The sequence below is a fragment of the Mirounga leonina genome, unplaced genomic scaffold (assembly GCF_011800145.1).
Source record: "Mirounga leonina isolate KUSES-001 unplaced genomic scaffold, KU_Mleo_1.0 Mir_91, whole genome shotgun sequence".
NCBI classification, from domain to species: Eukaryota; Metazoa; Chordata; class Mammalia; order Carnivora; family Phocidae; genus Mirounga; species Mirounga leonina.
In genome coordinates this window covers 21,825,783-21,837,574 of record NW_023270839.1, presented here as the reverse complement: position 1 = coordinate 21,837,574, position 11,792 = coordinate 21,825,783, and the positions used below count along the sequence as shown (strand labels likewise).

At 40.1% G+C, this 11,792-nt stretch overlaps 1 protein-coding gene across 1 annotated transcript; it reads right to left on the bottom strand.

The window, feature by feature from the left end:
* Window positions 1–2,383: 2,383 nt before the first annotated feature.
* Window positions 2,384–2,899, bottom strand: LOC118003283 (60S ribosomal protein L22-like). Its single transcript, XM_034994165.1, has 2 exons — window positions 2,758–2,899; window positions 2,384–2,704 (listed from the first exon to the last, which is right to left on the bottom strand). Exons 1-2 carry the CDS (start codon window positions 2,897–2,899, stop codon window positions 2,463–2,465), a joined length of 384 nt encoding a protein of 127 aa, XP_034850056.1. The 3' UTR covers window positions 2,384–2,462.
* Window positions 2,900–11,792: the final 8,893 nt, after the last annotated feature.

The window sequence follows — 11,792 nt, the reverse complement described above, 5'->3', positions numbered from 1 at the left end:
GCGGCGTCAGTAGAGTCCGCTGTGCCGGGGTCGTGTTTTTGCGACCGGTTGTCGGGGGGTGGGTGGAGAAGAGCGCGCTCCCTAGGGGGTCGCGAATGTGGGAAGAGGTTTAGTGTTGAACGTGATGGTGCAGTCGGGCTTTGTTCACCGGAGCCAGGCACAGCTTTTCAGTTTCTTGTCCGTGTTAAGGAAACACCTTAAGAACAAGGACTGCGTGGTTTTCCTGCGATTTGGACCATTTCTTAAAAATAAGTGTTTAGCTCTTTGAGCTTCAGCTTTGCTAATTGGGGATTTGCCAGGATTCCGGTCGCCCTTTGTTGATGGCAGGTGAATGATTTTAAGGCCTGGGTTGCAGTATCAGCTGGACGAATTAAGCCAAATTACCGGAAACTGCCCATGCAGAGATCCTGCGGGATGATGTCATGATTTTAATGAAAAACTCAGAAATGGCCAGAGGCAGCTTCAGGCCACATAAAAAGATCAGCTATTCCCTCCCTGCCTTAGACCCTCTCACCTTGAGTGTAATAATGGCTTTCTGATGTTACACCCCAAAATTGCCCGTTCAGTGTTTTATGGGGCAGCCAAAATTGTTTTCAAAAAAATGTGGATTTATGTCGAGCCTCAGAAACATGCACCTGCTCCCCATTGCCCTTCTCAGTGCATTCACCTCTTTTGGCCTCCTTTCCTCTCAAGATTGGCTCCTTACTACCTGTGGTAAGCAGAATAATGCCCCCCACCAAAGATGTCCACGATCTTAATCCCCAGAACCTGTGAATATGTTAAATTTCACCCACAAAGAGTAGTTAAGGTTGCTAATCATTTGACTCTAAAACAGATTATTCTGGATTACTAAGTGGACCAAATGCAATCACAAGGGCCTTCAAAATGAAGAGGGAGGCAGAGGGAGATGTGACTATGAAGAATGATTAAAAACACTTTGAAAATAGAGAACAAGAACAACCGACCGCGTTTGTGGTAACCTCTAGAAGCTGGAAAAGACAAGGAAGTGGATTCACCCCTAGAGCCTCTAGAATGGAACTCAGCTCTGCTGACACCTTACTTTTAACCCAGTGAGACCTGTGTTAGACTTCTGACCTACAGAACTATAAAAAATAAATTTCTGTTGTTTTAAATTTGTGGTAATTTGTTACCATGGCAATAAAGTAATGTACTACCCTTCAAGCATCCTTTGTTCCTTCCCAACATCCAACTAAAACTATGCCTTTTGATGTCTTCAGTGTTCTTGCTCATGCTTCAGCCTGGACTAGTCTATTCAAAGTCCTACTCATCTTTCAAGGCTTGGTCTAAATAATACCTTTAAAATAATTCACAATCCCACCTCCCCTTTCAATGTTCAGAAATTATAGTAATAACCTTTTCTCAACTACAAAGCATCCTGCTATTTAGCACTTAATCCATTCTTAATATGAGTTATTTCCTTTGCCTTCCTTTATTAGATTTTAAACTCCAAACAGAAAGTCTCATTCAAAGAGAACCATAATGGGTTTTCAATAAATGTGTGCTGAATGAATGAAGTATTGATTCTCCAGAGCCAAATTCCGAATACCTATAATCTCCAAAGTCTAAATCACGCAAGACGGCAATAAGCTGCCTGGACACCCTAGTTGATTATTATTATTATACAACAAGATATTAAGGTCCTTTAGAAGAGACCCATGTCCTATGGGTTGTCTGTAACCTCTTTTATCTCTTGGCACAGTATTTTTTTTTTTTTAAGATTTTATTTATTTGAGAGAGAGAGAATGAGAGAGAGCATGAGAGGAAGGAGGGTCAGAGGGAGAAGCAGGCTCCCCGCTGAGCAGGGAGCCCGATGTGGGACTCGATCCCAGGACTCCAGGATCATGACCTGAGCCGAAGGCAGTCGCTTAACCAACTGAGCCACCCAGGCGCCCCTCTTGGCACAGTATTAAGCATATTACCTGGATTTTAAAAGACTGGTTGTTTTAATTTAATAGGATGAAATTAAACTGTCACAGCCTGCCTATTTTTATCATCTTGTCCTCTCTTCTATTTTGGTTTCAGGAAAGATTCATGTTAGAAATTTTGATGAATGTTCTTTTTCAACATTTTACTTTAATGTAACAAAAAATGCATCAGCTAAAGAGACAAGAAGTACTTTCTGCCAGACCCATCTTACTTTTCTCTTTCTCCTTTTCCTTCTTTCCCCTGCAGATTTTAGCTCAATACATCAAGTGCTTGTTGAAGATCCACTGTGTTCCACCCTCCATTATGCAGGTACTGTGCACCTAACACTGCGTGTGACAGCTCAAAACACAAGGTTGGAATCTGATGCCAAAGAAACACAGTTCGTTGAGTCATACATGTCTTTCAGAATACCCTTCATTTCCCCAATGATAGGGGCCTTCTTCTCTTTCTCTGTCTGGTTCCCAGGTTTTATTGAAGAACTCATACAAAATATTCAATATACAAATAAATGAGTTTTAATCCTCATCTCCCTCCTTTTCTTTCTCCTGGTTAATGTGGAAGTAACGCAATTCATAACTCTCTCTGCTGTTAGCAACTACGTATAACCAATCACCTAGATTATTCTTCAAATATTTTTTGGTGAGATATTTCAAATACCTTTTGGAAAAAGGCACCTCAGAAGTTACAGGAATCTTGCCCTTGCTCCTTTCAATGCTTACAACCCCTTCACCAAGATTCCAAGCTTTTCCATTCACTTCGATTCTTTTTTTTTTTTTTTTTTAAAGTCCAAGCCTGTTTATTTGGTCACCTTGATTCTCTCTTGAAGAAACTGCTCAAAATTGGCAGCATCCATGATTCCATCTTCTAGAGGGTGAGTGCAGTCAAGGGTAAACTTCAGAACTTGCTTCTTTTTTTGCCCCCCCTTCATGAAAAGCTTTTTCAGGGGCACCATGGCAGCAGTGGAGACAGAAAGGAGGCCATTCTCTTTTATGTATCAATCCATTCCAAATGCCTCTGTTCCTAAGATTGGACGAGACACTGTAGGGTATAAAAAAGAGAGGTAGAAATTCCGGTTCCTGTCCACCAAGAATTTATATTCTACCATTTATATGTAGTAGGATTGGAGAACATGACAAAAAGTGCTAAATTATGTGGAACAGACCTAGAGGATTGTAAAGAGTGTAATGACGTCATATTAGTTTCCTACTGCTGCTATAACAATTTACCACAAACTTGGTAGCTTAAAACAACACAGATTCATCATCTGATAGTTCTGGAGGTCAGAAGTCCAAAATCAGCCTCAGTGGGCTAAAATCAAGGTGTTGGCAGGGCTGGTTACTCTGGAGGCTCTGAAGAAGAATCTGCTTCCTTGTCTTTTCCAGCTTCTAGAGACTGCCTGCATTCCTTGACTCCTGGCCCCATGTCCCATTGCCTTTTCTCCCTCTACTACCATTGTAGCATCACCTCTTCTCCCACTCTGATCCTCTGGCCTCCCTCTTAGAAGGACCCTTAGGATGACATTGAGCCCCTCTGCATAACCCGAGATAACTTCTCCATCTCAAGATCCTTAATTTAACCACATCTGCAAGGTACTTTTTGCCACGTAAGATAACATTCACAGATTCTGGGGAATTGAAAGTGGACGCCTTTGGGGGCGGGAGCCATTATTCGGCCAACCACAAATGCACAGTCGTAGAGTGCACAATTGGGAAGTAACTGGAGAAATTTTTAAAATTTAAAAGAGGAGGGGCGCCTGGGTGGCTCAGTTGGTTAAGCAACTGCCTTCGGCTCAGGTCATGATCCTGGAGTCCGGGGATCGAGTCCCGCATCGGGCTCCTTGCTCGGCGGGGAGTCTGCTTCTCCCTCTCCCGCTCCCCCCTCTTGTGTGCTCTCTCTCTCTCATTCTGTCTCTCAAATAAATAAATAAAATCTTAAAAAACAAAAAAAGAATAAAATAAAATAAATAAAATAAAATTTAAAAGAGGAAATGAACTTAAGCCAAACCTTAAAGGTCAGGTCAAATGTAATATGCCGAGAAAAAATAGTAAAGCCTTCCAACAGGAAAAAAACACAAGTGGCAAAACAATACTTCAGACTCAAGGACATCAAGATGCTATTTTTTGGGAAAACAAAACTAACACAGATTCAACAGTTCATAGAAGAACTTAACAGGAAAAAGGTGTTGTATAGTCTTTTAGACCAAAATAGCTTAGGAAGACAAAAGATAACACAAAGTGTAATCATATAGCTCTGAAGAAGTTAGTCTAAAGAATGTCCAGAAAGAGTTAAATACTGTATATATTCATAGCAAAAGGAAAACAAGCCCATTGGTCCTTGAAATCCAAAAGAGAAGGAGCAAATATAATGTAATAAATCCATCAAAACCATTTATTCACCTCAATTTTGTGTTTTCCTTAAATTTTCCTATATCCGGGCGCCTGGGTGGCTCAGTTGGTTAGGCGACTGCCTTCAGCTCAGGTCATGATCCCAGGGTCCTGGGATCGAGTCCCGCATCGGGCTCCCTGCTCTGCGGGGAGCCTGCTTCTCCCTCTCCCACTCCCCCTGCCTGTGTTCCCTCTCTCGCTGTGTCTCTCTCTGTCAAATAAATAAATAAAATCTTTAAAAAAAAAATTTTCCTATATCCTTTATTTTTGCTAACTGAAAATGAGTAGGTAGATAGGGGATTCAAATAAAGAAAAAAATGTTAATACATGAAGATTTTCTATTCCTATATTTAGAATGTGCTAAGATTGATAAATCTACTCCCGGTTTGACCTACTTCTCTCACAGGATTTTCTTCATCTTCCCCTTTATTTTTCTCCAGTCTTTTCCAAAAACAAAAGAAAAATGGAGGAGAGGGATAAAAAGATTTGAGTGAGGGGGCGCCTGGGTGGCTCAGTTGGTTAAATGTATTGCCTTTTCTGTCCTCGGCTCAGGTCATGATCCCAGGGTTCTGAGCCCCATAATGGGCTCCCTGCTCAATGGGAAGTCTGCTGCTCCCTCCCCTCTGCACCTCCCCCATGCTCTCTCCATCTCTCTCTCGCAAATAAATAAATAAAATCTTTAAAAAAAAAAAAAAAGATTTGAGTGAAAAAGATGTAGGAACCCAGGGCCTGCAGAGAAAAGGGATGATAAAGGGAAAGACAAACAGGAAAAAGACATTATAGCCCATGACCTTATGCTTCTAGTGGATTAAAGTGTTGCATATTTGAACACACTCACACAAGGTATGTGCTCACAAAATAATAAAAAAGGAAAGAAGGAGGGGTGCCTGGTGGGTTCAGTTGGTAGAGCATGTGATTCTTGATCTCAGGGTTGTGAGTTTGAACCCCACAGTAGGTGTAGAGATTACTTTGAAATAAAATCTTTAAAAAAAAAAACAAAAGAAAGGAAAGAAGGTGAAGATAGGAAATCAGAGAAGCTGGGGTACTGAGGAAAAATAGTTTACCATCTTAGCTATGGTTAACCAATCTAAAAGTGTTGCTCAAGCAATTTTAACCACTTTTCTCTTATATATTTACACGAGAAATATTCTTTTACATTCACAAAGTGCTAAAATATTTCCACTCAATGCAACTCTGCGGCACTTTCCATCATTCTGCAAAAATTAATAAAGGAAAACCTCACTAAAGTAGTCAGGAGGCTAGAAGGGAGGAAAAGTACTACTCAATTACAGGAAGAATTGTCAATTACAGACCCCAACAGAAGAATCTTCAGCAAGAAGAATCATCAATTACATGCCCCAACAGAGAAAAATGTACATTGCATCTCCAAAAGAAATCAGCTACCTGGGTGTTATACGCAAACAATGAATCATGGAACACTACATCAAAAACTAATGATGTAATGTATGGTAATTAACATAACATAGTAAAATAAAATAAAATAAAAAGAAATCAACTACCGCTGCAATTCAGCCAATGGGAAACTCATCACACTGAACTTTTGCTTTCCTCCAAGGGACTTTTATGCAAAACAATTCCTTCCAATTCCCTCCTCCTTCTTCATAAAGTAACATTCTTCTTTGTTGGATTTGCCTGTGGTTTTTGCTGTAGTGTGTATGCCTCCATTTGCAATTCTTTGTTATTCCTGCATAAACCCATTTTTGCTGGTAAAATAACTGACAGGTTTTCTTTTTAAGGTTAACAATTCCTTCCTTGCACTATGCAAAAAAAAAAAAACAAACCATATTTTTACATGGATTATTTCACCAACACATTCTCTTAACCTTGCCACAAAAGCAATGGCTTTTGAAATGTTTTATTTTTTTAATTTTTTTAAGACTTTATTTATTTATTTGACAGAGAGAGACACAGCGAGAGAGGGAACACAAGCAGGGGGAGTGGGAGAGGGAGAAGCAGGCTTCCCTCTGAGCAGGGAGCCCGATGTGGGACTCGATCCCAGGACCCTGGGACCATGACCTGAGCTGAAGGCAGACGCTTAACAACTAAGCCACCCAGGCGCCCCTTCTGAAATGTTTTGAATAGACTATATTTTATTTTTATTTATTTATTTTTAAAGATTTTATTTTTAAGTAATCTCCATACCCAACATGGGGCTCGGACTCACAACCCTAAGATCAAGAGTCACACACTCCACCAACTGAGCCAGCCAGGCACCCCCAGACTAATTTTTAAAGTGATTTTAGGCTTGCAGCAAAATTGAGAGTATAGAGATTTCCTCTATACCTCCTACCCACCCACCCCCCAATAGTTTTCATTAAGGTTCACTGTGTTGTATATTCTATTGAACTGCACAAATGTATGACTTGTATTCACCACTATTAGAATCATACAGAGGAGTTTAACTGCCCTGAAAATCCTCTGTGCACTGCTTATTCATCCATCCCTCCCCCAAACCCTGGCAATCACTAATCTTTTTACTCTACAGTTTGTCTTTTTCAGAACGTCATATATTTGGAATCATACAGTGTGTAGCATTTTCAGATTGGCTTCTTTCACTCAGTCATATGCATTTAAATTTCCTCCACGTCTTTTTGTGGTTTGGTGACTCATTTCTTTTTGGCAGAGAGTGATATTCTATTGTCTAGATGTGTTGTCAAAAACCGACCTCCGTGCTTCAGAGCCAAAATATAAGACGAAGTCAGAGTTTGGGATAAAGAGGAAAAATAGCTTTATTGCTCTGGCTGGCCAAGAAGGCTGCGACAGGCTATGGCCTTCAAAAACTGCGAGCCGGCCTGGAGGCGGGGGCTGAGGTTTTTATAGGGAAATACAGAAACTAGCTGTGTTTTGACAGGAAGTGCGTACTTGCTACTAGCCTCCTTCCGCATGTCTTTGGGGTTTTACTGGCTTCCTTCCCTAAGAAGGGAGGAGGGGAGGTTTGCAGAAGGGAGGAAAAAGATTACTTTAAAATCGAGCTTTGCTGAAGCATTAGTGCAGCCATTTTGATTTTGTTCAACTTTATAACCAGTTTCAGATGTATCAGTTTATCCATTCACCTACGGAAGGACATCTTGGTTACCTCCAAGTTTTGGCAATTATGAATAAAGCTGGTATCTGTGTACAGATTTTTGTGTAGACATAAGTCATCAACTCCTTTGGGTAAATACCAAGGAGCAAGATTACTGGATTGTAGGGTAAGAGTGTGTTTAGTTTTTTAAGAAACTGCCAAACTGTCTTCCAAAGTGGCTGTACCATTTTGCATTCCCACTGGCAAGAGTTTCTATTCTCCACATCCTCACAAGCATTTGGCGATGTCAGTGTTCTGGATTTTGGCCTTCTAACTCTTGTGTAGAGGTATCTCATGGTTGGGGTTTTTTGGGTTTTTTTTTAAGATTTTATTTATTTATTTGACAGAGAGAGAGAGAGCACAAGCGGGGTGGAGGGCAGGGGGAGAGGGAAAAGCAGACTCCCCACCGAGCAGGGAGCCCGACTGGGGGCTCGATCCCAGGACACTGGGATCAGGACCAAAGCCAAAGGCAGACGTTTAACCGACTGAGCCACCCAGGTGCCCCATCTCATAGTTGTTTTAATTTGTATTTCCTGATAACATATGATATGGATCTTTTCATATGCTTATTTGCTTCTGTTTATCTTCTTTGGTGAAAGGCCTATTCAGATCTTTTGCCCATTTTTGAATCAGGTTGTTTGTCTTGTTGAGTTTTAAGAGTTCTTTGTATATTTTGGATAACAGTCCTTTATCAGATATGTCTTTTGCAAATACCTTCTCCCCTCCAGTCTGTAGCTTGTCTTCTCATCCTCTTGATATTATTTTAAAAATGAAAACTTGAGGGGCACGTGGGTGGCTTAGTTGGTTAAAGGTTAAGTGTCTGATTTCAGCTCAGCTTATGATCTCCAAGTCCTGGGATCTAGCTCCTTGCTCAGTGGGCAGTCTGCTTGCCCCTCCTCCACTCATTCTCTCTCTCTCTCTCTCTCTCTCTCTCTCTCTCTCAAAAAAATAAATAAAATCTTTTTTAAAAAATGAAAACTTGGGTACCTGGGTGGCTCAGTCAGTTAAGCGTCTGCCTTCAGCTCAGGTCCTGGTCTGGGACCGAGTCCTGTACCTGATTTCTCCCTCTGCCTGTCTCTCTCTGTCTCTCATGAATAAATAAATAAAATCTTTAAAAAAAAAAAAATGAAAACTTGAACAGGACCTAGAACAAAAGGCAGGTTGTCTCCTTGAAAAAAGGGCAGTTCTCAAGTCTCCCACAATAGCACCAGATCCTTTTTGACATTTATGGGTATATGTTTGATGTCAAAAGATGTGTTTCAATCATAACTAAGACTTTTATTAGCTGTATTAGGGTTTGTTTGTTTTTTTATTGCAAGTGAATTAGTCCAAACTTGTCTAAGCCAAACAAGGAATTTATTAACTCACTGAACTTGAAAATCCAGGAGTTGATCTGGCTTCAGGGATAGCTATATCCACTTCCTCAAATGAAATAAGGAATATCTTTTTCTATCTCATTCTCTCTCTCTCTCTCCACCCCCCCCCCCCCCCGCCATTCTCCACTGGACTTTCCTCCATATGGGCTTCACTCCAACAGCTTTCTCTGGAAAGCAGCTCTCCAGGTTTTCATAGTTCTTACAGTTCTCAAGTGAAGCCAACTCACTCCTAGAATTCATTTATTTCACTCTCTTAAAAACAAAAACAGAAACACGCTAAATTACTTGGATCACAATACCTACCTATATACCAGTCTCTGCATCCAGAGGCTATACAAGATCCTGATGGGCCCACGTGGGTCACATGTAATGGAGAGAGGCAGAGCCCCTTGATTGACAGTCCTGTTAGGAGTTCTACAAAACGCACAGCAGTAGTTCCTTAAAGGAAAATCACAGTCCTGTTACCAAAAGGAGGAAGGAAATTGGCCCAACCAAAGCAACAGATGTCAACTATATCGGTTATGAGATTTGAATTAAGGCCCTTAATCTCTCTGTGCCTCTGGTTGTTTTGTTTTGTTTTGTTTTGTTTTGTTTTCCATCAGGAAAAGAAGTAGGAAGATGACAATACTGGACCCACTACTTGATATAATTCTTGTGAGAATCAAACAATCAATAAAACATATGAAAAGGATCTGTAAGCTGTAAAGCACTATGGGAAATAATAGCAGCCCCTAACTAGGTACTTATGTGACAGAAGAAATAGTATTTTTGTTATTAGTGCCTTGGTTACATATATATATTCACCAACCTTAACTTGGTTTCTTAAATAGACTTCCATGGTGAGATAAAAGAGACTAAATGATTTAAATAAATATCAGAGGGCTTGACAATTTTATGTTTTATTACAAACTTAGGTCTTTTGTACAAATCAATGTCATACAATATGGTAGTTTTTGGGGGTGGGGGTAAATATCCACTGGCGAAGCTGGCAACCGAAGTTCCAGACCTGCAGAGTTAGAAGATCAAGTCTGAAGTATAGAGATACCACCAACACCAAGGCTTTCTTAGCATCAGTACCTCTTTGAATATTCTCATTTTACTGTGTACGGGGGGGGGGGGGGCGGGGGGTGAGGATCTTATTGTCTTCCATTTTTGTCAGCATTCTGATGTCTGACTCATGATATTATTCATGGGTAAATGAATATTCATAATATTGAATAGTAATCATTTTGCTTTTGGACTATTAGTAAAACTAGTGGCAAAAATTTTACTCATTCAAAGAATTTTACATCTTAAAACTCTTTTTTTCACATGCTGATAATGGTTCAAAAGACTATAATTCTTCCACTTTAGGGTTTTCACAAAATTCATTTGTTAATCTTAGTGTGTAGATATCAAAGTGGACACCAACCATTACTGCTGTATTCTCTTTCTATGTGATGCAAAAAGTGGGATTTTAATGACTATAGACAGCATACTCCGCTTTCCTTTTAGGATAGATTTATTTAAATTAGCTAGGGTATGCTTAGCTTACCCTTCAAATTGCTTCATTCAAATTGCTACAAGTAGTACATGCATTAGCTTTCCATAACAGTCCTTATTTCTTACAATGTTCTCTTCAAAATGTTTATGAACAGAGGCTCCTGGGTGGCTCAGTCATTAAGCATCTGCCTTCGGCTCAGGTCATGATCCCAGGGCCCTGGGATCGAGCCCGGCATCAGGCTCCCTACTCCGCGCGGGAAGCCTGCTTCTCCCTCTTCCACTCTCCCTGCTTGTGTTCCCTCTCTCTGTCAAATAAAATCTTTAAAAAAAAAAAAAAAACACTTTTAAAAAAAGTTTATGAATAATTTCCGAAGATTCTCCAGACCAGGTGGTGAGATATATAAAAATTCAATATATTTGTAATGTGATGAGGTCAATAATAGAGTTCAGAGTTCTCCAATTCCTTTTTTCAAATTAGAATTTCCAGGGAGGGATAGCTGTGTGGCTCAGTCGGTTAAGCATCTGATTCTTGGTTTTGGCTCAGGTTATGATCTTAGAGTGGTGGGATCAAGCCCCATGTCAAGCCATGCTTAACGCAGAGTTTGCTTGTCCTTCTCCCTCTGCTCCTCCCTGCACTTGCACGCTCCCTCTCTCTCTCTCTCTCAAATAAATAAATAAATAAATAAATAAATATCTTTTTAAAAAATTCCAGTGGGGGGCGCCTGGGTGGCTCAGTCGTTAAGCGTCTGCCTTCAGCTCAGGTTATGGTCCCAGGGTCCTGGGATGAAGCCCCACATCGGGCTCCCTGCTCTGTGGGAAGCCTGCTTCTCCCTCTCCCACTCCCCCTGCTTGTGTTCCTTCTCTTGCTGTGTCTTTCTCTGTCAAATAAATAAATTTTTAAAAATAAAATAAAAAAATAAAAAAATTCCAGTGAATCAAGTTATTTTAAAATTATTGCCCTAGTTTTTGGCCTTCTTATAAATTTCCAATCAACATGTTTTGAATTATCTTATGAAAGTGACATCTTTAAATTTATTCCCTTACCTTCATCTTTAAGTATTTTTTCTAAACTGCTCATTTAATGTACTAGATGAAAAAGCATATTTAAAAACATTAATTTTAATTAACAGCTGTTAAAAACAAGACAACAGTCCCCAAAGTCATTTAAGCCCCAGGTCACCAAACCAGACGTAAATACATTTTTGACTCTCCCAAAAATGGAATCTTAAACCAGTTCAATCAGAAATCACCTGATGAACATTGGTTAGGTCATCTGCCTGGGAGACCTCTACCATCTCCTAAAGGAAAGTCACTTTGCAATAAGCAATACACTTTCTCACCAATATAAATTCCTAGTTCCTGCTCCTTTCTGCCTATGAAAGTCTTTCATTTTGTACAGGTCCTTGGTGTTCCTTTCTATCTGCTAGACTGGATGCCGCCCAATTCAAATTGATTTCTGCTCAAATAAACTCTGAAAATGTTTAATATGCCTCAGTTTAACTTTTAACACAGCTAAAG

Coding starts and splice junctions, on each gene's coding strand:
- LOC118003283 (XM_034994165.1), bottom strand. CDS start 2,899: ATGGTGCCCCTGAAAAAGCTTTTCATGAAGGGGGGGCAAAAAAAGAAG. Junction 2,705..2,757: donor GTTTCTTCAAGAGAGAATCA/AGGTGACCAAAT, acceptor AAAAAAGAATCG/AAGTGAATGGAAAAGCTTGG.